Consider the following 25,945-nt stretch of genomic DNA (forward strand, 5'->3'; position numbering starts at 1 on the left):
GTGTGCCTATTTCACGACGTCGCGAATTGGAGCCAGTTGTGAATTTTCTTTTCTATTGCTAGGCTATCCAGACTGAGCGCATCAGGTTTGTCAGCATAACATAACCTAGTACCGGTTACCACCTTCAAAATAAATAGCCTGTTTATTTAATGGAAACTGCAAATTTCAACTTGAAAACATTTATAAAGTAGAATTAGCTTCTTACTTAGCCTACGTAAAAGTAGCCTTTCAATTAAACAAAATTACGTAACATAATTAAAAGTAAAGTTCAGCATTAAGAATTTTACTGAGCAGCATTTTAACTGTAATAGACTATAAATAGTGGAGTAAAAAAATCAGGCTACCCAATCCTTTAAATGTAGTGTATGACAAATATAAAGTAGCATACTCAAGGAAAGTTCCCAAATTGTAGCATACTTAATAGCCCACTTGAGTTAATTTTCTTGAGTATCACCCAAATTACTACTGCTTTTTGGGTAACCGAAGGTAATAAAAGCCATGTTTGACTCTTAAATAGCGTAATGATAAAGCATCTAGCCATTATTTGCAACAAAAAAACGAAACAAAAAAACACACACACAAAAGGCTCAGATGTATTGTATATTTGAACAAAATAGACATTTTCGCATTCTTTTTTTCAGTTGACAAATAGGCGTTTGTTTTGAAGTTCACATCTCCTAATTTCCGGCATTGTTTCACCTTACAGTGTGTAATTTGGCGCTAGTAGACCTGCAGCCCTGCAAGGAGTCTCCCTCCTCCCCTCACTGTCTCTGGGTGTCTCCCCAGTTGAAAGTCTGCACTTATCGCCCAGGTGTGACATTTTTGGAGTGCCTCATTGGAACCGCAACCTGCTGAGAAGATGACGGACTCTACATTGCCGGACTCCACCGCCGTCCCGGACCAGGTTGTAGTAGACCCCACGGCGTTGAACGGGCAGTGCGAGGAGACGGGCTCCCAGCAGCATCAGCAGCAGCCCAACACAGAAAGCCAGGGAGAGGGTTTCAAGATGGACCAGGAGATGAAGATAACAGACAGCATAGAGGACGGAGGTAGGCGATGTGAAATATGTTGAAAGTTTAGGATTCACCGGATACCCCGTAGCCAGGGTGTACACTGTGCGTAATGCCATGGAGAGTAGCCCGATGTATTTAATGCTGTCTACGCTGGAAATCTGTTTACGCTTGTATTGTTTACATCTTAAATATGGCACAGATGAAAGTGTGTTTGTATGAAATTCTTTTCCTGCGCCTGTATTGGTTCTGTGACATATGAGAACAAACTGCACTTACAATTTAATCTCTGACTAAAACCAAATCAGACATTATGTTCATTTGAATAATTTGATAACTTAAACATACTTCAAGCCAAAGTGAAAAGAAGTGGAAACTAGTAAGGTGTAAAAGACACCATTTAACTACATGTACTTAATAGATTTTTAACAGTTTTTTTTTAGGGTCTAGAGGACAGAATTACTAGATTTTCTCTGGAATAACTTCTGTTTAAACGAACACAATGAAATGGGACCAGTATCAATTGATAGTGTATTAAGTTAACTCAAAAGTGGATATTAATTACTCTACCAGCGAGCTTTTGGCTTGTGACCCTTACAAAGAAACTTCTCACATGGTTTCATTTCAAAAAGGGGCAATGTTGGTCAGTCAGTCAGCCAACCAGTTTGGTCTAGAGTGAAATGTCTCATCAACTATTGGATGGATTGCCATCATTTTGTACAGGCCTTCATGGTCCTGAGAGGATATCCTACTGAATGTGGTGGTCCCCTGACTTTTCCTCTAGTGCCACCATGGGTTTATCATTTGTGATTTTGAGTGAAATGTTTGACAAGTTTGAAATAGATTGCCATGAAATTTGGTTCAGACATTCACGTTTCCCAAAGGATGAATTTTAGTCCCTTTCATGATCCCATACATTTTCCTGTAGTGTAGTGCCATCATCAGGTCAAACTTTTAATCCGTCCAATGCTGTGTTTTATGACTAAACATCAGCATGTTAGCATTGTCATTGTTAAAGTGCCCCTCTGTTTCCCTGCCCTGCTTCCTCTCTGAGTCATGTCTGTATATAGTGTGTCACTGTGCCCTGTGTTGTTGTCTGCAGGTCTTCTGGAAAGCAGCATGCGTCTGAAGCCTCATGAAGCACAGAGCTACCGAAAGAAAGCTCTGTGGGTGTCTTGGGTGTCCATAGTGATCACAATCATCCTGGCCATCGCTGCTTTCAGTGAGTAACACTCATTCCCTTTAATGAGTCTGCTGGCTCACATGAAGAGATGCTTTTTACATTTCTGGTCAAAGACATCTAAGCAAATGAAATCCAAAGAAATACTGATGCCTGCTGTGGGTTCTTCAGTTGAAGGACATGTTTGTTAATTACTGTGACACCCAACAGCCTGTTAAACAACGGTAGGCTACTTAAACCAGAGACAACATGAAGGAAAAGCAACTTATGTGATCACGCTGCTTTGAAAGTCCACTCTTCATGCCAACATCCTGTTTCATACACTGCTAAAACCTTTAGCCTCCCACTACTTCCACATCAAATGACAATTTCACTCAGTCAAAAAAGCAACATGTAAGAAGTTTTATGTTTTTCAGGGCCAAGTTTGAGCGCCCACCTTTGTCGTAAGCATCTTCTGCGTTGATACAATGACTCATTCTGCATTTTGATATTGAGAAGAGAAAGCGAAGAATTCTATCAAACTTCAACAACGATTTCTCTGCATGTTTCCCTCTTTTAATCTAATTTGGGAAATAAGTAATTCACTTTGTTAATGTAATTAAGGTTATTTTTACATGTTTTTCAATTTGTGAAAGTGGATTTGAAGGCCCATTTAAATCCATCTTTAAAAACATGACGTTACATCTGCAAAGTGGTGCTTGAGATGATGATTTTTGATGAGGGAAATATCACAGACTCTGTAAGCCTTGTCTTGACCTGTCACCACCACATACTGCTATATTCAACTGTTGCTTCTTCCTCCTCTGCAGTAAATGCAGATTAGTGCTTGACAGATGCATATGTAAAGAGGCTTTGCTGCTGGGTAGCTTATCACCACATTGGTTTGCAGATGTGCAGAGATATGAGACATTCCTGTAATGCTGAAGACTGATGATAGCGAGAAACATAGCATATCCTCCTTATGATCTTGTTTTGAAATGTTTTTGAGAATACATGTTTATTTAGCCACATGTGCAAACCGGCCATTTTCTTCACTGAACTTTTCATGCAATTTCTTCATCAGACATTTTTATCACATCTCTGAAGTCCTGCAGTGGTACCACTCGCTTGCAACATTGTGCCTGTCTTACTCATAAATGAAACATGGCACTGCTTGAGCTGCAGAAATAAGTAGAGGAAGACATGAATGAGGCTGAAATGAGGCTGTAGCAGCAGTAATTCCAGTACACAGGGATCTGACTTGCTCTCACACCGGGCCAGCATCATTACACACACATAATTGTTTGTTTCGATTCTGACGGTCTCTAGAGAAAAAGAAACAATCAATGATGAATTAGAGTCTTGTTTGAGGAGGAAATTAGGAATTGGAATTGTATCTGTTGGCACAAGTTGACCACTGGGGTCAGAATTAGTGAAGCAACTTGAAGTGAAGTGGCTGAAGAACAGAGACCTTTTGTTTTGGAGCCTCTCCCTGAGTTCAGTCCGTGTTGTTTCAAACATTTTGCCCACTTCCTGCTCTGATAAGGAAACGCCGGTAGAGAATCAGGAATGGACGGGCCTGTCTTACAATTTCCTTCTTTTTGTGTGTGTGTGTGTGTGTGTGTGTGTGTGGGGGTGTGTGTGTGTGTGGGTGTGTGTGTGTGTGTGTGTGTGTGTGTGTGTGTGTGTGTGTGTGTGTGTGTGTGTGTGTGTGTGTGTGTGTGTGTGTGTGTGTGTGTGTGTGTGTGTGTGTGTGTGTGTGTGTGTGTGTGTGTGTGTGTGTGTGTGTGTGAGTGTGAGTTGAGTGAGTGTGTGTGTGTGTGTGAGTGTGTGGTGAGTGTGTGGAGTGAGTGTGTGTGGAGTGAGTGAGGTGGGTGAGTGAGTGAGTGAGTGAGTGAGTGAGGATGTGAGTGAGTGTGTGAGTGAGGTGAGTGAGTGAGTGAGTGAGTGAGTGTGAGAGTTGCTTTAGCTATGTGTTGAATACATCCCATTCTGAAAAAGCTTATTAATTGCTAATTGAAGAATTCAGTCCCACATAGTTCATTTGCAGATGCTTTGTGTTGCGGTGAAATGTTGCTTCTAGTCTGCTTTAATTATATTATTTATTGGATTTGTAACTATTTTATCGTGTAATACACAATATAATTTCATATAATTTTATCATATCAGAATAGTGTTATGCTCTTTTTGTGATTTGTGAAGTTAATGTGATGAAACCGTTTATTTTATATCAGTGCAGTTGATAACCACATCTATACAGTTTTTCATTTCATTATTGCACACAGTTTATAACAACATCAATTAGATTCACTATGATCTTATCATTGCTGTGCAAGTCTCCTTTACTATGTTCTACCTGCAACTTCCTGTTTAAGTAGTGAAAATGAACATTTATTAGCAAACAAGCACTGCATCAGTTGCGTAATTACTCATTAAACCTTCTGTGAAACTGTCACTGGGTGTTTGGAGATAAGCCAAGGAGTTGCATTGTAAATAATTTAGATCTTATTATTCTACTAACAAAAGGTTAAATTCTCATATGCAATTTGTATAATAAAAGATCAATACTTGGCATCCGTGTATCAATACAGTATTGCCACGGAAAATATTGCAATACTATGCTGCATCGATTCCCTCTAGCAGCAACCACAGCAGCCAATTTCAGTCTGAACTGTTGTGTTTGGATCAAATAGAAGCAGATTTGTTGGCAGAGTTTGTGTTTTTGTGACCCACAATGTCATATCCAGCAAATGTGTTGTGTTCTACAATCCTTCCTAGAATGAAATGGGCAGAGTAGAACTTAGTTGAATAAAATGTAATAGAGCCCTCGCTGCTGCTTTAATAACAAGGCGTGTGCATTGCTATATAAGCACAGCAAGACAAACACCATCAGTCCACCAACTGTAAAAACAACCTTGACAGTAAAGTTTTTCACTGATCTGCATAATGCAGCTCCAGAATCAGCCAATAAACCGGCAGAGCTCAGATGGTGTTTTATCTTCTGTGCGCCTGCTTCTCTTGTCAGATGTGACAAGGAAAAGGGGGGGGCAGGAAGACGAGGTGTGTGTGTTGTGTGTTACCCTGATGCGATGACACCCACCCAGCTTTCTTGAGAGCCAATTAGCCATCGTTGGGCTCAGCTTTGACGACTGCAGAGCCGCAGCAGCTTCATTTACACACAATTTCTTCTTTCTGCTCCTAATGAAGGAGCTAGGAGGAGAAACGGGAAAGAAAGAGGGGCTGAGGGAGGAGGAGCATACATTTCTGGATTGGGATCACCATCTCATAATGTTACGGGCAGATCTGTGGGGTTTCCATTCCAAATGAGACCTTTTAATAACTTGCATAAAATTGCATGAAAGCAAACTTATTTTCAGCTATCTGAAGAATTTAACTACAAGCTGTCGATTCAGTATTTTACTTGAATGTACAATTATGCTGCCTTGATGATTATAGTAGATGGCTTTGTAAAATTATATATTAGCCCTGCCATATGTACTTGTGTTATACATACATGCTCAGTTGGTGTGTCCAAACCCTTCACATGTAAACAAAAGAAGTAACCCTAATGTGCCTGCTACATTTCCCTTGTTATTTCAATGCTGGCAGATTTTTGATGTGTGTCCCTCCCTCTCTATTTACCTTAATTTGAACAGCTGTCAAGTTTTATTTGCTGTATGATATGTCTGTTACCACACTAAGAGCCGAGGCACACAGGGTTTGACATTTCTTTTGACAAGAAGAATATCTCCACCCTGGATGTTTTAAAGAACAGATCAGCCATGCGATGTTTTCATTTCATATGCTTCATACAGTATACATACACTATATGATGTACTATATGTACACTATGTGATGATTGATAGTTAAATAACAGAAGTTAAACTATCTTTTTTGCACCCCCAAGAGACCCTCCTAAAAATGTTCTCCCATTTCATAAATTTAATTAAATATACATTTGAATCAAACATTTCTATGAAAGAAATATAAATAATTGTAGTAACTTCAAGTCTTTTGATTGGTTGCTCAGACCTTGTGCGTCAGAGAGAGAAGTTTGGCTGTATCAGAGCACTAGCAAAGTTTGGATGAATCAGCTGACGCTAACTACACGTTAGCCAGGAGTAAAAAAAAAAACACGTGTTTGCTCTGTGGGATGTTATGGATCAATTTGTTGTTTAGTTAAAACAAGTGAGGTTAGAAGTTGACTGATGCAGAAAAACATAGGTGACTATAATCTGTCTGATGAACTTCATCTGGCAAAGCGCCATATTGGGGGAAAAGAAACAGAATGGGGTTAACATAACATTACGTAACTGTCACTTGTGTCATTAAGGCCTCCCGGACTTATTTTTATTTTTTTGCAAATAATCACAAAAAAACAGTGCTCCCTCTGTGACCAGTGAGTACAGTTCTTTAAATTGATATATAAGCTGCCAATTAACATTAAGGACCTTCGTGTGGGCAATTTAACGTATTGTGTTGTGTCATCGTTAATGTGTGTGCCACATGTTTTCTGTTGACTTTTGGTGATGATGGTAATGTTAGGCACTAATGTGGGCGATATGTGCAGTTTGACCCAGTCTTCCAGTTCTAGTTCAGCACAGTGTGCTTTCTTGTAAGTGATGCTATTCTGTTGATAGGGATGGTTGTCAATAGGGCTGGGCATCATTCAAAATCTTTCGATCCGGTGCCAATTTCGATACCTCAGTTTCGATGCCGGTTCCTTAACAATACTTTTTTCAATACTATATGTTTTAAAATCCATTTCAACATCAACAAAAATACATTAAACACAAAACTTTTATTTTCCACCTTAATTGTGAATCAAAACGGTTATCAAAATAAAAAAATTCTGGTAACACTGCTCACTCAGAGTAACATTAATAACACTGGTTGTGCTTTTGGATAGGGGTGCGCCAGTCAGATACTCAGGATTGGTATCAATCTGAACTTTAAAAATTAACAAAAAAAGAGAAACCTTTTTGCCACAACATGAACATATTATAAATAATAAATAAATAAACAAATTACATTGTGTACAGGCTAATATTGAACTAACTAAAATGCAGAGGAATGTAAACAACAAAGACTTTTTAGTGCAAACTGCATAATGACACAAACCTTTAACAATAAACTTGGTGATTGCCCTGTTGTCAACATTGAACTAATGGAGAACTAACTTAAGTGCAAATTAATGTAATTGAATTTCCTTGTTGCTGAAAGGTGCTGTAGAAGTAAAGTTTTCTTGCCTTACTACCTCAGCCTGTCAGTCAGTCAGTCATCAGGGCACAGAAACTACTGTTGTGCCTGCTTGTCTCAGAGGAAGTGTAACATCAACAGCACCACGACCGCTTTCACTTCTCCATTATTATCATATTGCAGCAAACGCTGTCTGCGTGAAGTTTTAATAAACTGTAACCACACTTGAAACCACTTTATCGGTATTGCCGTGACTCACTGTGACTTCAACAAAACTGCAGAGCCGACGTAGTTTACTACATCTGTGTGTGTGTGTGTGTGTGTGTGTGTGTGTGTGTGTGTGTGTGTGTGTGTGTGTGTGTGTGTGTGTGTGTGTGTGTGTGTGTGTGTGTGTGTGTGTGTGTGTGTGTGTGTGTGTGTGTGTGTCGGTCAGAGCTCCGCTCTCCGTTAATATGCAGAGAGGACGGATAAGCTTGCGCTTACGCCCTCAGACGCTTTTGCCACCGAAAGATAAATATTTTTTCCGGTGCCATAAAAGTATCGATGTTCGGTGCCCAGCCCTAGTTGTCAAGTGAAATTGGTTGTTCTGTGCTGGCTACACATATAACATGTAGCTAAATAGCACATTGAAACAAATGTATAAAACTGTATAAAAAAATATTTCTGTAACTCTGCATGGTTGCAAAGTGTTTCTGCTAGTCCAAATTTGCTTAAATTGACTCGGGGAGAGTTAAAATGCTGTTTGTTTCAATTTGAGCCCAAACCTTTAATTTGTGAAAATCAGAAGTTGAAGTTGAGCTACATACTGAAGTTGGGGGATAACAATGTTAAGTATTCAGCTTCTAGATGGTAACGTTACAAACTGTTGCCCTTTAACCTCTATTTCTGAGCTTCTTTGCCATTAATATGACGTACTTTGCAAAAGCATGTAAATGCAGCGCTCATTTCTGTTTTTATTTTGGGCTGGTGAAGTGGATGATTGCAACTTCAACCCAGAGAGGGAAGGAATCATGATTTCTCTATCCTTGCAGAAAGAAAATGAGCGACTAAAGGGGAACCACAGAGAAAGAGATACCATACAATGCTGTGTTTCTGCATGCAGGGCTGAGGCGAGTTTCTGGCCCCCAGTGAGTGTTGCTAAAAATAAACCTGGGAAGAGAGGAGAGGATTCCTCCCCTCTATCTTTCTGCATCTTTCTCCCTTTTGTCTCTCCTTCCTTCTCCTCTCATTGCCTGCCATTGCATATGGCTTATTATCATTTGGCCAAAACAGGCACATAATATGCCGATAACCAAATCGTTTCAGTCAACAAAATGCATCTTACTCGTTTCTTAATAACTAGAACTGCAATTCCTCACAATAATGCACCTTTGGACTTATATGATAATCCTATATGATCAATATAATATGTTTTGAAAGCACATTGTATCAGTTACTTGTTGTTCAGTCTCTCTCTGTTTTCTTTGCAGCTGTTTCCATCATGCGCCACAGTGCTTCAGCTTTTGGATTTGCTGTAAGTCGACTGTAGCCTCCACTTCACTAAAGCTACAATGGCCAACACCGTATGCTGTTGTAAAGAAAATGTAAAACATCTGTTTTATGTTTTCACTCTGCAGTTTGATGCCACGCTGGATGTGTTGTCCTCTGTCATTGTACTGTGGCGGTACAGCAACGCTGCAGCCGTCCACTCAGCACACCGCGAATACATGTAAGTACAATCACCATTCACTCAGATCATATATCAAACATGGTTCAATCAACATCCGTTTTGAGTCCACACTTAAAAATGCCTTCAAAAGTTTATTATTATATAAATTTGTGGCATTAACATCACTAAAATGTTACGTTAAAAATAGGTAGCTAAAACATTCCTGTATATGATATGCATATCATTAATGTAATTTTTTTTTAAATCAATGCTTAGGCAGGAATAGTGGCATTTTGACCTCTTGTTTTTGTATATTATTTTTTTAGTCTTAAAATCAAATATTAAGGACACTTCTTGTAGCACATCCTGCAGTCGTTTAGCGCGCGGGCGGTGTGTGTGTGTGTGTGTGTGTGTGTGTGTGTGTGTGTGTGTGTGTGTGTGTGTGTGTGTGTGTGTGTGTGTGTGTGTGGGTGGTCTGCTTTATGCTGTAGAGGAGCGTGTCGGATAAAGGGTCTCTTCAGCTTTGTCAGCCTCGGCCCACTGGGACCGATCACAGACAGGCGCCTCATGTCTTATCTTTACCTGGCTGAGAATGGTGTGTGTGTGTGTGTGTGTGTGTGTGTGTGTGTGTGTGTGTGTGTGTGTGTGTGTGTGTGTGTGTGTGTGTGTGTGTGTGTGTGTGTGTGTGTGTGTGTGTGTGTGTGTGTGTGTGTGTGTGTGTGTGTGTGTGTGTGAGAAGGTCAGGTGGGCCTGTTGAATGGTCAGGGTGCTGGCAGCAAGCAGGCGATCGAAAGAGAGGAAAAAAAGAACCCGAGTGAAAGGCAGTTTTTTTCTGAAAGTCATTTTATTTCCGTTCTGCTCTATTCGATGACTTTTAACATTACCAGAGAAGATACACAATCAATTAATTTAAATAATAACCATCATCTGTTCCTGATCATTCAGTCCCAGCACACACACACACACACACAACAAACAAAAAAAAAAAACCAACTACTAATTGCTGTGGAGACGACAGATGAGATCCCGTCCTCTGGAGATTAGGTTGTAACACAGACAGAAAAAGACATTAATTTAACCGTCGATTCAAATAACTGACATGTTACAAACAATAAAATACCAGTTAGTGCAAACAGAAAGGTACATTTCACAATCAAGAAATAGTTAGCAAGTAACTCTGTCTAATACCAAAAATAGTTGGTATGTTGGTAGTTGCTAACTGTTTTCCCTTTTACAGTTTATGCTAAGCTAGGCCAATCTACGGTGTCTGACAGGGGCAAACGCACTGCATCTAAAAAACGCTGCATCCATCCATCCATCTTCGTCCGCTTATCCGGTGTCGGGTCGCGGGGGGAGCAGCTCCAGCTGCATCCAGTTTACACAATGGAAGTTCTCCAGACCTCTAGAGGGTCACAACAACACTATTATAAAAGAGCAACAGGTTTACGTAGCTACGGTGTTAGAGACTGACTTCTCAAGAGTTTGCTAGCTAAAACTAGTAAGTATATAAGTATAAGTAATATATAAGTATATGTTACTGAAAAACACTTAAAAATATCATACAAAAATTAGGAAAACAAAATATCCACTCTGAGATAACCTCGCCTTCTGCTGTGTAAACTGGATGCAGCATTTTTCTGTTACATTTGTTTTCAGGGTTTGTGTGCTTTTCATTTTGCCTCGTTTTTGTATTTGCAGTGCATGTGTGTATGTGGTTGTGTTGTGTGTATTTGCAGTGTGTTTGCTAAATGCTGCGTATGTGTTGTCAAATTAATGAAGATGATTTCTTAATTTGCTTGTTTTGTCTATTTGCGTGTGTTTTCTTAGACTTCCTCCTGGATCACACACACACACACACACACACACACACACACACACACACACACTGTATACAACTGTAAACACAGATATATCCATAAATGGTCTGAAACTCAGAAAAGTGAGAATTACCTGCAAGTGCACACACATGGATCCACAAGTACTTAAATAGACGTACACACATATATAACCACATACATGAACTAACACTCACACACATATTGTAGCATTGTGTTTCTGATCTGCTCTTCCAGCTGTTTTGTGTGGGTTTGTTAGACAGCTAGTGAGAAAACTACTGACAACCGGGGATTCAATATTAGAATTATTCAGTTTTGTGTCTGTGTTTGATAGAGGAGATGCGGCTGAATAGTGATGCCCGGGTTACAGACCAGTTGCCAAGGTAACAAGCTTGAGATTTCAAAACAAGACAAATTAGGGAGTTTTGCTCCCAAATGAAACACGGAGCCCTTCTAAACAACAACACCTTAATTCCTTAATTTACATGACTGGCAAATGTTAGAATGAGATGCTGTTGTGGCGGTGTTGACATTAAAATTAATTGACATCCATATGTGATATGATGGATGTATTGAAACAGAAGCTGTGTTTTGCTGAAAACCTTCGCTGGTCTCTTTGCTGTTTTTGTTGTGGAGCCAACAGCAGCTCAGAGACACTGTGTCATGTTTACATCCACTGTGTGCAAGAAACAACAGGGGGCCTGTTAGTGTACCTGGCTGAGAAGTGTGTGTGTGTGTGCGTGTGTGTGTGTGTCTGTGTGTGTCTGTGTGTCTGTGTGTCTGTGTCCTGCTGTTGACTTCCAAGAGTGATGTTGGGTGTTGCCTTGGTTACCTTATCTGGTCAAAACCCAAGACACAAAGTGTGGTTCGAGAGCAGCCTTCAGAATTGAACACACATCGGTAGCCATGCGTGACAAGGGCATATGCTCCAGTTGTTTTTTGTCTCCTTCGAGACGTTGTTAATTGGATAAAGGTTTTTAAAGGACATCTGCTGCTTCTAACTAAGTCTTCACAGAGCATCTCTGTACGCCGTGATTCAGAATTTATTTGGGGTCACAGGAACATTTTAGGTTTAGCTATCTTTTTCTCAGCGTAAGGTGTTCTCATTTTGTCTCTGTTGACACTGAATGGTGCTAAAATACAGCAGTAGGTTACTGCTGACTGTCAGCAACACTGCTGGCAATACATGTACTTTGATAGACAGCCACCACAGCTCTACTGGCTCACACAATCCAACTTGGAACTGGCACTGTAATGTGCGTTTGTGTAGTTCATAATATACTCGTCACCACAGTTTTCCTCTGTCTCTTTTCCCCTGCAGAGCCTGTGTTATCCTGGGCGTGATTTTCATCCTGTCCTCCTTGTGCATTATGGGTAAGGCCATCCATGACCTGGCCACCAAGCTGCTACCTGAAGTGGTAAGAATTTATCAACTACCAATACAAAAGACGGATTCAAACAGAGCTGCAAAGACGAAAAAGACGATGAAAATGTAGATAATACTCGATTAGAGTTTACTACCACATGTTGTTGTCCTATATGTCATCTAACACTAAATGTCAGTATGCATGAAATTACTCTGACTGTGGTGCAGGGGTCAGAATTTGATTCCAACTGGAGATGGAGGAGATCTCTGGATTAAAGCATCCACCATATGGGCCAGATTATGTTATCCATTTAACCCTAAACACATTAACATTCTGTAGTACACTAACAGCTGTATTACAGTCAGCTGAACAGTCAAGCTGGGTCACTTAACAGTTTCGTCCATCTCACTGGAGTCAGGGTGCAGAATTTAAGCCAAACATTTGGTGTATAATCAGATTCTTTTAGTGGAATTTGAGGCTATTTTTAAGGCTTGGCCAGATAGTCACAAACACTTTGTCCAGCCAGGACTTGTCTGCTCTCCCTGCTGTAATACCACCAGTCTGCCAGAGACGAGGATTTCTCTCAGAATCCCAAAAAAGCCCTATTGACTTTGTGCCTTTCTCAGTTGATATCCTCTCAAAATCTGCATGTACTTCTCAGCGTCCAAGACAAACAACATGCAGGCCGTAATTTACATGAAGCTGCTGACGTAACGTGGCTGATTCTGTCTTTCCATTTGAACTGGCAGTACATCTAATAAGATGGCCGTCACGTGGTGCTGGTCACTGAAGGGTTGGTGTTTCAGGCCCGACTGAGGCCAAGCAATAAAGAGAAGCAGCTCAGTGTTGTTTCTGAACAGATGGAGAGTTTGGGCTCTGGAAAAATCACGTCTGGATGATTAGGTTTATTTTAATTTTATATCTCGAGGCTGCGGTGCATTAGGTTTTCTTGTCAAACTGCTATATTGCTTTATTCATATTTGACTGTAACAGTATATTTCATATTCTTATTAAGTTAACTGGTGTGAGGTCATGCAGATTCAGGACGAAGAGTACAATTTGTAAATGTGCATCTTTGCTCTAGTCCAGTCTGCTACAATTGTCACATTTTATTTAATCTATTAGCATTAATCAATATTTGTAATTATGAAAATTGCTTGCAGTAGTGATACATTAAGTCTGTCATGCATTAACCATTGTCACATTCAAATACAAAAAAGGATTAGAAAGACTTATGTCCCACTATGTTTTTCAGAACAAACGTCCCTGAAGCCCCTGAAAAGTTGGCTTAAATATTGTATTGTATATGTATTTTTCTAAAATGGTAAGTAGTTTTGACAACATACTGCCCTTCAAAAGTTGGGAATCCCCTAACACAAAAGCTTGATTGTGTCCTGTCACATGTCTGAGAGGACCACTCTATATTTTAAAATGGTCTTTAATGCTTTTAGGTTTTAGATAGGCCTCTTTACAAATGTTGTTACTTTGTATGAAGGGTGCACAATGGTTCAACCAGACTGATAATTGAAAGGGCATAAATATGCATGGATCCCTCTGAGCAACAGTTAAATAAGAAGAAAATAAATCAGCAGTCATTGGGGAAAGAAACTGAAAGCTTAGCATCAAAATGTGTGCAGATTTTAATAGGAACAGCTCCCTGTTTGTGTCAAGTGCACAATAACGCAGCCTATAACAAGCTGGAATAAACAGGCCACATGTTGCTTTAGCAAAGCTCTTCTTCAAAGAAAAACAAATGCAGAAATCTCTCATATGTAATAAGCAAAAACTGTCATTGCTCATAGTAATAAGCTGAAAATCAGATCAAATGTTATTTTTGTCTCACACCAAGCAAAATGTTTTCATTTAATATGAGATCATTTCAGTTCCCAAACAACCCAGCTTGGAGAAAGGCGGATTGATTTTCACCTCAAGACAAACTGGACTGAAAACGAGAAATGATTGTCCAGCAGCTTTAATTGGTTTTCACAAAAACATGATTTTCAGCCTCTACATTCAATTAGGTTTTTTTCTTCTGTGTGTACTGTATGTATATGATTGTGTGTGTGACAGAGGTGTAACAGTGTTGCTGCTGCTGGATGAAGAATGTCACAAATCTCAGGTGTGAATACTGAAATAGTTTTATTACCCTGTTGCCAGGCAATAGTCATCCCTGTAGAAATGCAGTCGAGGACCTGAACGTAATGATGATGATGATGATGATTAAATATGGAAACATTATGCTTTGGTTTGCTGAATTACTGTTGAGAGATTATTCAGGCCCTTCACTGCCTCTTTATACTTTAGCTCTATGATCTAATTCACACTGATGTAGTTTTGAAAATAGAAAAAGAATTGTTGCCGTCTGTTTTAGCCTAAATGCGCGATTACAGCCATTATAGAATGAGCTGTATCTAATCTACAGCTCCCAGGCTGTTTCTTTTAGTTGTGGAAGTTATCTAAAAAAAAAGAGTACAGGATCTTAAAAGCTGGACATCTGAGCTGTATCGCACTACAGCATGACTCAAGTTAAACTTATCTCATAGAAAAAGTACACAGCTTACATCCAATTTTTAATATATATTTTAATATACTTTTATCACATTCCTCAGAAGAAAACCTTAAGTAAGCTGTTTTATTTAAGATTGAATGAGTATACGGATTAACTTTTCTAAGATCAGCTTAAGATCAAACTTTAGTTATAATTTAAGTGTTGACTAAGTGGTGATTTACGTATCACTAAATTAATACAGTACACTCAGTAACCGCTAGGTGTAACCATAGACTGTATATAAAAGGGTGTAACTGTTGCATAGCTGACTGAACTAACTAGCTTAACTAACGTTAGCTTGCTAATATATGACCCACTGTGAAGAATAAAATAAATTGACACATCTGATCTGATAGTTGATCAAATGCTGTTAAATAACAATGCAGATTTAGAATTACATTTCACAAAAATAACACAATGTACTTCAAATTACAGCATGTTTTGCTGCTGGATATACATATAATCAAAAAACTGCATAATTGGAACTGTTCTATTCATTCTAAACAGCATAAATACTATTAAAGGAGCAGTGTGTAGTCCCCTTCCCTCACCCACCCTTTCCAAACATGAAGTAGAACTTACGGTGGCCTTCAGGTAATGTGAAAACATGAAAGGCCCTCTCTAGAGCCAGTGTTTGGTTTGTCCGTGCTACTGTAGAAACATGGCGGGCTCCGTTGAAGAAGACCCGCTCCATAAGTAGATATGAAGGGCTTATTCTATTATGAATGTTCTATTCCATTGTTGCCAATAGATCCCTCTAAATCTTACGCACTGCTCCTTTAACTCTGAAACATGATAACAATAATAATAATGATGCTAATAATAACAACCACTTTAGTATAGATATGTAATAAGGTACATTTATTATCTATTAAATGGGCAAGGAATTGGGATATTGGAGCGGGTCAGACACACTGCATGATTTATCTGATGTTTCTGTGTTTATTTGTGTACATACTCTTACTTCCATACTACAAATTTCCTTTCCAATTAAAATACACACTAACTCCGTGGTATTATTGCGACATGCTTTATTGTGAAATTGTTATTAAGAATGTTAAGTTCAATTAGTTTTCAAATCCTTTATTGATGTAATGGACCAATCTATTCATCTGTGGCAGAGCAGAAACAAAGGCAGACTGTGGGAGGCAGACAGATTTTTTTATTTTTTTTTCTGAGCTCATCTTCAGTCACACAGTTGGGTTCTACCAGACTGCTTTCTGGTGCATCACAGTTTGAGTTATATATAGCTTGTGTATGCCTCCCAGCCCTCCTCAGTATGCAGATGCTGGAAATAAGGTTACTTTTCACAGCCTCCCTCTCTTCCTCCTCATTATGAAATGTTAATGAGCAGCTGCTTAGGTATGAGAGAGAGAGAGAGAGAGAGAGAGAGAGAGAGGTGGAGGATGTTTTTTTTTTTGTTCCTGCTCTGATAGTCCTCTGAGCCCAATTAATGTCAGTTAGCCACCAAAACAAAGTTGTAGTCTTCATGCTCATCAAACTAAAGACCTGGGGGCTGTTTTACAAAAGCAGAATTTATAAATCCGGGATAACTGATAAAGCGCGACTTGACCTAGTCTAATCTGTGCATCCTGGCTTGGTGCGTTTCACCAAGGCCAAGCCAGGCTGAGGAGGAGTAGTAGGTTGAGCCAGGCTGAAGTAATTTGGATAGATGCGCGTTCGCGGCTTTCCTTAACAGACCGCAAGGTCGATAACAGATTTACTGATGCTAAAATGGAGAATATGCATTGTTCATACTTTATACAGAGTGAGCAGCAGCTTCTTCTTTCTACAACGCTAGAATATGATTCATAAATATCTCTTTTACTCTGTTTCTCCCTCTCTCTCTTACCTAAGTCATATTAACTTCCACTGCTCACTTTTAATGCAAAATGTACAACAAATGACAAGTGACTCATTGAATGGTTTCAGTTAAGAGCAGTAGTTGGTAAATGTAAATTTTTAGACTAGCCTATCATTCAGTCGGTCCACTATTATCTGTCACGATATTTTTAACGTTTTTTTTAAGTTTCCTTCTTTACATATTATATGCATTGCTCCCTCGTATGTATATGGACATAGCAAAGAAAGACACTGAAGAAATTGGACTCAAAAATCTAGAAACTATGAAGATAATTAAGTGATAAATTTCATGCACATTGTAAACATGAATGTAACAGAGTGATATTCATCAGTTATTTCTCCCCAGCAAAATATAAGGTCAAAAACCATCGGGATGTCCTCTCCCTGTTGTTACATGAATGTACAGTAGTCTACAATATATAGTTATTGGTCCGGTGAACTAAGACTGTAATTTGGGAGGATTGTACAATTAGGATATGTTCTTAAAATTGTACAATCCTCCCTAATTATAGTCGTTAAAGAATACAAAAAAATTAATCAACTAAAATAATTTAAGGTGCATTGATCCACTATAGAAACACACATGTACAGCACTTTATATATTGCCCTTAGTAATAGACTTCATTTAAAACACATTTGACAACTTTATCAGCCTTTTCTAATTATCTCGAACAACCAGCCGTAATACAACAAACTTCTTTTTTACATTATTATCATTACAATTTTAAACTCATTTCTCCACATCCAATCATCATCATAAATGATACAGTTGTTGGCCTACCTGACTTATCAGAACAGTTAGCACTGTTTTCATATTCTGCACAAGAATCTCTGGAAGTCAAATGTAAATGTCAAGCACTGTGTTCACATTCTGTGCACGGTCGGTCTGTCATGAAATCTCTCTCTTGTGTGTTTGTGTGCGTGCCAACCCATCCACTTTGAATGTTGATTTAAAGTTCACTGGGGGGATTCCCCATAAAGGTACACAGATACCATAGAATGTGGAGTACTTTTGACCTGTAAAATACTCACAATGTATCTAATAGTCCTCATTTTGCGTTGGTATGTAATGTTAAATTGCTGTTAGCGCAAAGAACAGCAGGCGTGTCATTTTACACAGCCTTCAATTTATTCTATAAAATTAAGATTTTAAACGGTGGTAAATTATGAATAGCTCCCATTTGCAAAATGTGTGTGTATGTCTGTATTCGTTGGAATTGATGATTTGTCCTTTGATGCTGAAGAATGTGTTTAATATTTTGAGGATAATACACTATGTATTATTGTTTCACTATTTATTTTTCGCACCTGAGTCACAGCACTGACTCAGGTCTATGCAGCATGCTGAGGTTTTCTCTCCATCTCCTCTTTGATGTCTGTGAGCTCGCCAAAGTAGCTTTACATGGCTCCAAGGCCATAGTGCAATATTAATGCTGCCGCAGAGGCGCTGAGTGCTCCGCATCTTTCTCTTTTCTCATCCCTCTCCTCCATCAGTCCTTGTTCTGAGCATTTACATTTTTGGCATTTAGCTGACGCTTTTTCTGGTGAGTCTCACAACAGGCGCATAAAGAAAGTCATCTTAAAATTCCTTAAAACAAAAAGGACATGTAAGGATAAAGCAGAGCATTATTTTATGAGATCTAGATAATAAAAAAATAAGGGCTAGGGGAAGCAAAGGGAAACATTTTTGGGGTATAATTTGAGTGAATGGTCGGGAAGGGAGGTGATGTGATTCAGTGGCGATGTAGTGGATGATCATGATAGTGTCTCTGTTGTTTTGAACAATAAAAGTGCAGCTTAATTACCTGGGATGATAGCTGACAGAAAGGGTGTATGTTTGGTTAAAGAGAGGATGCCATGATTGTTTCACTTTGTAACTCTGGATTCAATGAGTAAAGGTGTAGCCCTGTTAGAGCTGGGAAACATTTCTTTCATTAATAATGTTACAAAATATTTGAAATGTTATACAAATAAGTCATATTTTTAGTCTACTAATTCACTGACTACCTAAAGTCATGTTTAGTTACCTTGATACTGAATAATAGAGGAGGTTGCATTTTTACTGAAAAGAACATTGTTTTTAGTATAAAATCTAATTGAAACTGTAAAGATTTCTCACAGTTTCACATGGATCAACCAGTAGTGCACCTGAGGGGCACCAGTGACGTGGCCGGGCGGTGGAGACAGAGCAGATCATCAAATGAAAACACACCATGACTCCCACTTTCTCTCTATGTGTGTCTATGTCAGGATGACTTCCTGTTCAGCGTGTCTATCGTCAGCGGCTTGGTGTGCATCACCCTGGCTGTGATCAAGTTTATGCTTGGCAAAGTGCTCACGAGCCGGGCCCTCGTCACCGATGGTAGGTGCACACACACATATATTTGTAGGAAGGTTGTTTTTGTGTTTACTCATGAAGTACTGTCCTTTTCCTAGTAACAGCATCACAGTGTGACATCTACGTTAATATAGCTCACATGTCTGTAACACTCAGGTGTCTTCTCATGCTTACATTCCTTCCATGGAGTAGCAGATATTTGTGGTCACACAGCATTTTGTCACCTTCATTTTGAGTATCTGTCAGATATTGGAGGCATTTCAAGAATCTGTAATAGCACAAGACACTTTGTCTACTTTAAGAGGCCACCGCAGGCAATATCACATGTCCATGGACTCTTAGCAGTTTCCGAGAGAAGCCCAAACACAACGTAAGCTGAATATCAACACTAAGCCGACAAAACCCCATCAACTGACTTTTTGTTTTCTTTTTCCAGGATTCAATTCCCTGGTGGGGGGAGTCATGGGGTTCTCCATCCTCATCAGTGCTGAAGTGTTCAAGCATGAACCCCAGGTGTGGTACCTGGACGGGACAATAGGTGTCCTCATGGGTCTTATCATCCTCGCTTATGGGGTCAAGTAAGTGATTACTAGAAGTTATTAGAGGGGTGGTGTATTCGGATAACAGACAACGATATGTAAAGTTTGCTCGTAGTAAATCCGAATGTAGTAAGATTAAATGTGTAGTCCTGCAAGGGTCGATATTGGACCATAAAGTTTTCATTTTTTTCATTATATATGAACAATATTTGTAAATATGTTTTGTTCTGGAGATGATTTAAAGGTCCCATGACATAAAAATTTCACTTTATGAGGTTTTTTAACATTAATATGAGTTCCCCCAGCCTGCCTATGGTCCCCCAGTGGCTAGAAATGGCGATAGGTGTAACCCGAGCCCTGGGTATCCTGCTCTGCCTTTGAGAAAATGAAAGCTCAGATGGACCAATCAGGAATCTTCTCCTTATGATGTCATAAGGAGCAAGGTTACCTCCCCTTTCTCTGCTTTGCCCTCCCAGAGAATTTGGCCCACCCATGAGAGAGAGACATCATGGCTTTCAAACAAGCAAAGTGGCAGTTGGTCAAGGCCACACCCCCACCCTCCACCTTGCCTCAACAATCAACTCCACTCAACAATTATTCGGCTTAATTTGTAATGTAATGATATATATATTTCGACTGATTAACAAAACATCATGGCAAAGCTGTATTTGTTGATTTCTCCAGGGCTCTTGATTTTGTTGATCATAAGGTATTATAGCACATTTTTGTTTATTTGTTGATAATTTTAAGATCACATGTGTACCACAAAGTTCTATATTAGTACCTGTTCTGTTTTCCATTTTGTATAAAAAAAATATAGGAACCAGCCCAGATGATAGACAGTTGCCCCGCCTAAATCAAGCTATCACTGACCTCCAGACTGCTGTCCACAAACAGCAGTTTAGCATTGAACCAATTAAAATGAACCCTAAAAGCATGCACAAACTAATGCATACCTTTATCCAGAAATCATCATTCTGTACAAACATTACTCTTCAAACAAGTAGGCTTTCAGATGAAATGTTTTATCTTTGCTGTTGATGCAGTGAGATTATCTGCAACACCCACAATGAATGTATTGTCCGTGTGCAGTGTCTCAATAAGTCGGAATGGAATGCACACATTTGTATATTAGGGGATCAAAGTGTTTGCATCAACTCCGTTTTTCCTTCTTCTGCTGCAGGCTGCTGCTCGACATGGTCCCACGGGTCCGACAAACCAGGAACTACGAGCGTTTTGAGTGACGGACCACTGAGGAAAGAAAGAGGGAGAAGACAAGGGTTTGAGAGGGATGGAAAGGGGGCTGATAGACTGACTGACAGGAGAGGGACAGGGGTTACAGTTCCCACAGTCTCAGACGATCACATTCATTCCCAAAGGTGCCGGCGGAGGCTTCAGTGTCTGTACAGTCCTCCCATTCAAAGATTTGAACTGTGTATCCAGGCTGATGATGGCAGTGCGGGTGGATACAATTATTGGCGCCTTTTAAGTGTGTTACAATTTGGTGTACATATTATATATTTATCTGTCTTTTAACAGTGAATGGGGCAGTCTGTTCTTTCATGCCTCTATATTTAAACAAGAGGGTTAAAAAGATAAAGGGGGTTAATTGTGAAAGGGAGTTAAACTAACTTAAAAAAGTTTTTGACTCAGTTGTAGTAGAGACTGAGACGAGCTTGGACTGCAGCGTGCAGGAGACATATGGACCCAGAGAGTCCATAACTCCTTAGAAGCAACAGATTTTTGTACAGCAAGTTGATGTACAGTACCTCAGTTACACCTCATCGCCCTGTCAAAACGCAGCAGTTTATTTTTTCCCATGGTTGCCAGAGGCCTTTGCTCAGCTGTGCTATAAAATGTTGCAGTGTGGCAGGTCACACTGATTGATGTAGCTGATGTAGCAGTGCAGTATTAATGGTGTTTTACCTTTTATATGACCAGAGAGGATATGTCAATACAAGGCCCATTTGGCATTGGGAGCAGGTATATAAGCACACACACACACACACACACACACACACACACACACACACACACACACACAAACACAAAGGATCAGTAACATGTGAGTTGCTGTTTGCAATATTTATCTAGACTGTTGTGGCGGGAGCAGAAGCCTGGAGTGGGCACAGTTTCAGCAACCTAATGCCAGTGCCCGCTTACAGTCCTGGAGGATAAAAATCCTGTTTTTGGCCTCCATTCACTTAGAGAGTCATGACCTGGCTCGGCATCCAATTCACTGAACATGTAATAGAAGGAAAATAGCAAAAGCTAGCTCAGCTACTGAGCTCCAGCTATTTTCCTTCTCCTTGTGAAAGCTTGATTAGAGCAGCTTTAAGGTTATGCGAAATATTTTTGATTTAAACCAAATTTGTCTTAAAGGTTTGCACTAAGCAATGTGGACTGATGTGTAAACTTTTTAACTTAAAAGTTAAAAAAAAAAGTTGTTCATTTCATTTGTTAGAGAACATTTTTAACATAAATGTTGCCATTTGATGCATTGTACCCGAGTTAGCCTTAGGCTAATTTAGATCTGCAGTCCATAGGAAAGGAGGAAGAGGAAAGGCAATCAATTGTGTGTATATACCCTTATTTCACATTACACAACAACTAGATGAGCAAGACAGAAGGAAATCAGCATTACAGTGACTGTGAAAGAAAGAAAAGGAGAGAGAGAGCTGGTAAGGAAGGAACAGAAAGGAGTGATTGTGATAGACGTGGAGTAAAAAGGGGCAAGCAGACAGGTTGAACACGCTGCACAAATCATGGCTTAAGGTTGCCACCTTTTTTGTTTTTGAAGTTAAAGTGACAAACCCAAGAATATCATTTGTACATGCACAACTTGCACCATCTACTGACCAGAAGAGGTACCTTAAGACAAAGCTCTGCACCCAGTCTTAAGACACTTTAGGTCAAAGAAAAGCTTTTTAAATCATAAGACAAAAGAAAAAGTTTATTCCTGCACACTGTCAGCACTCATAAAAGATACAACTTTTTGGTCATGGATCATCATCAGGCTTCAAATTTACAATATCAAACAACAACTTTATACTAAAGTAAAAGGCTGCAAGAGCCAATACAGGAGCTAGATCTCAAACAGCTGTGAGAGTTACAACATCAATAAATAAAAACATCCTTAAAATTAGACAAACAATATATGTCAAGATCTACAGAATCCTAATAAAATAATAACCCGTCAAATTAAGGATGACAAGGTAATTATCTTGTAATGTTTATGTCCTCTTTATCTCCAACGCTGAGGTAAAGTGACGTAGAAAGCACCAGTAGAGCTTCTGCGTGATGACACCATTTTGTAAACAGCCATATTGAGAAATCCAGAGAGTTTTGTGGAGCTGATAGTTAGCTTTTATCAACTCATTTTGCAATGACTGAAATGTAAAGGACGTTCATTAATATAGGTTAGTTGTGCACTATAGCTTTAAGCTTAATTTAATGAATAATGTTTAGGGAGGGAGCATCACACAAGGTTTCAGTGATTTCATATCTATTTGTCTTTGGAAGCTGAAAGGGCTGCAGCTTTTCTTTTTTTAACAACCAATGGGTTGTTTTCATTTAAGCCTGACCAGGAACCGGAAAGACACCATGGTCTGGTTCCAGGGCATAAGTACTCCCCATAGTTCAATCCTGGTCTTCATATACTGTAGATATACAGTATATGAGGATATATACCAGGATTGACATTAGTTATTGGAATCTGTTTGAGTTTGGAAGCTTGGCCTTTGTGGTCTTTCCTTGTTTCCAGCATGGCACATGTCCCAGCACATATTTAGGATTTGGTTCTTGGGTTTGTAACCTAGTATGGCTAGTGTCATAAAACTAGTTTGGTTCCTTTCCTCTTGTCTTGATATCTGATGAAGGACCATGACCCAAAAGTATCCTTAATGAGCTGACAGTATGCAGAAAGGTTTCAGTATTAAATAGTTTATATTTCAATTTAATATCATACTGTGAATGCTTCCACTTTCCAGCTATTTCAGTACTGATGGTTAGTTATTGATAGGAGACGTTGGTCTTCTGCAGAGCTACTCAGACTGACTGGGAAACAAGATGCAGGAATCCACTACCAGAGTGTCGCCAAACTGTTCTGAAGTGTACACTGAAATTGGATGTCTGTTAAACGTTGCTTTGGTTTTGTCCCTTTTACTGTTTTTGTACGTGATGCCTGGTGGTTGTTACCACTGCTGGCTCCCCATCAATGAAACTGGTTCCAACACACACACTGCAGTGATGGTTTTGGACAACAGACAAGTCAACATTGATCTTGATATCGTGTCAACAGTCAATATGTGTCCTCTCTTATCTGGAACGGCTGTTTGTTTTGGTATTTATAAGGGAACTCTTTATTTTTCTGGTGAATTATGTTGACTTGTGGAGTAATAACATAAGTAATGTGGATTGATGTTAATCATTTACTAAAGACCTTTTTACACAAGATTTTGACTTGTCTGGTGTTCATAGATCCTAAACTTGTCTTAAATGCACCATCAACTCAACTCTTTGCCCCACTATGGCTGCCAGTCGGAGTGGCCAATTTTTCTGTTCTAATGGTGTTTGCTTTTACCTTGAAATGTTGATGTGAAATGGAAAAGCACAAAATAGAGTTTAGTGAAGCACAGTGGCTACTGAACCGCACCCAGGCATTGAGAAGGAGGTTGTTATTTACTAAAGTATGTCATCAATTTAGAATAACACCTGGAAATCACCTACCAAACTTAAAATGGTTTTTCCATCCCATCTGTGCTCCTTCTTAACTCCAAAACCTTAATCTTACTGCTCAGTGTTCGGTGCAAAATGTGAATTTAATTGTCAGGTGGATTTTCAGCTGTTTGATTGTCATAGGTTTCAGGAGCAGGAGAGAGGAGGTGTTAATTTTTCGGAGTTGACTCAAACTGAACGTACACTCTGTGCTGTGAGACTAGTTTGTACGGTGCCCAAAAGTGCTTCAGTGTTGATTCACATTTAAGGACCTTTATTTGAATACAAAAGTGGTATTTAGGTTACAAGAGTCATCGGTTTATGGAGTTCTATTTGTGATTAAAATGTCTACGAGGCCCAAATTTAACTCCATGTGTGTTCAATATTGTATGACTTGTTAGACATGCGTATCTGCTCACACTGTGGGGCTCTCTTGTGCCGATGTAAATACTGAATCTGTATCGCTGTGATGTAAAACAAATATTAAACCAGAGTCTGAGCCTTTTGTCACAGAAAAAAAAGTTTATTTAAAATAAAAGTTATATCCCTCTTACTTGTCAAGGACTGTGAAAACTATTTTGTTTTTGTCATTGGGTAGGTTAAAGACTTGGGTTCCCTAACCCTTCGTTGATGATGGGGTTTAGGGGTAAATACCTCAAGAAAATCTGATGTTTTTCAGTAAAAATAAAATGCAATTTGACATCATTTTGGACCATAATTATTACCATATCTGTGTCAAGAAAATGCTAGAACAGATAATAAATAAATATATAAACTCTTAAAAAGCTTAAAGACATAGCTTGCTAAAGAAGTCCAACTTCAATCATTAGATCTCAGTATTTCTGAGTATAATTTAGTTAGTTTTGAAGCTGACATTGATTTTACATTCAGCGTAGGTGCTGCCCAAAACATCTCGGGTGCTGCACCTTAGTCTTATAATGCTAGGGAAAACCCTGATTGCGTTTTTCACCTATCGCCACTTGAACCACAATCATCACCACTCTAGTGATTCAGACACAGGATGATAACTGATTAAAACACAAATATTGATACATGATGCTTAGTATGACTCAAAGTAGCAATTCTTATTTTATTTTTTTTTTTTTACAATATGCTGAGGTTAACAAAGACAAATATGGTGAAGAAACCATTTTGTTCTTTTGAAACCAAACCGTTGATAATCTGATGGACAGCATGCTCAGAATAAGCCTGACTAACAGGTTACATAATGCAATGTAACAGCTTTTAGTATTTTGAAAAAAAATCCTAAAAAAGTCATAGTTTAGTAATTTAAAAATAAATAAGAGTCATCATATGTCAAAAAGAGGATTGAATAGTATGTCAAAAAAAAGTGATTAAAAAAAACCTGTAGTATAGTATATCTGAATTCAAATATATAATGAGTAAGTAAGTCTAATAGAATGCCCCCTGAGACGTGTTCTGGACTTCTCAAGCGATGCTGACAGTTGGGCTGATCAATGTACAGACTGTGGTCATTAGTCAGCCTCTGGAGACGTAAAGCTCGTACCTTGCCATTACTAGTATGTGAATGTAAAAGTCTCAGCAGTGATGTGTTGACAGGCTGCAGTGAAACATTGTTGCAGGGAGCTGTCTTTGCTGTGCACTGTGCTGCTGCAGGACTCCCATCACTGCTACTGAGAGAGACAATCATGCTTCTATTTAAGATTTGTTTCCTCCCATGCATCTACAACAAGTAAGCTGT

At 39.1% G+C, this 25,945-nt stretch overlaps 1 protein-coding gene across 1 annotated transcript; it reads left to right on the forward strand.

The window, feature by feature from the left end:
* Positions 1–25: 25 nt before the first annotated feature.
* LOC120554553 (transmembrane protein 163-like) lies at positions 26–24,727 on the forward strand. The gene is made up of 9 exons (XM_039793515.1): positions 26–85; positions 707–1,049; positions 2,113–2,232; positions 8,838–8,881; positions 8,985–9,076; positions 12,173–12,269; positions 18,880–18,991; positions 19,404–19,545; positions 20,690–24,727. The coding sequence occupies exons 2-9, from the start codon at positions 860–862 to the stop codon at positions 20,748–20,750; spliced, it is 858 nt and encodes a 285-aa protein (XP_039649449.1). The 5' UTR covers positions 26–85; positions 707–859; the 3' UTR covers positions 20,751–24,727.
* Positions 24,728–25,945: the final 1,218 nt, after the last annotated feature.

This window comes from Perca fluviatilis, chromosome 24, assembly GCF_010015445.1.
Source record: "Perca fluviatilis chromosome 24, GENO_Pfluv_1.0, whole genome shotgun sequence".
NCBI lineage: Eukaryota > Metazoa > Chordata > Actinopteri > Perciformes > Percidae > Perca > Perca fluviatilis.

Excerpts from the sequence above, each read along its gene's own strand:
- LOC120554553 (XM_039793515.1), top strand. The coding sequence starts at position 860 with ATGACGGACTCTACATTGCCGGACTCCACCGCCGTCCCGGACCAGGTT. Across the intron at positions 1,050-2,112 it reads AGACAGCATAGAGGACGGAG|GTCTTCTGGAAAGCAGCATG; the intron begins GTAGGCGATGTG and ends TGTTGTCTGCAG. Across the intron at positions 12,270-18,879 it reads CCAAGCTGCTACCTGAAGTG|GATGACTTCCTGTTCAGCGT; the intron begins GTAAGAATTTAT and ends TGTCTATGTCAG.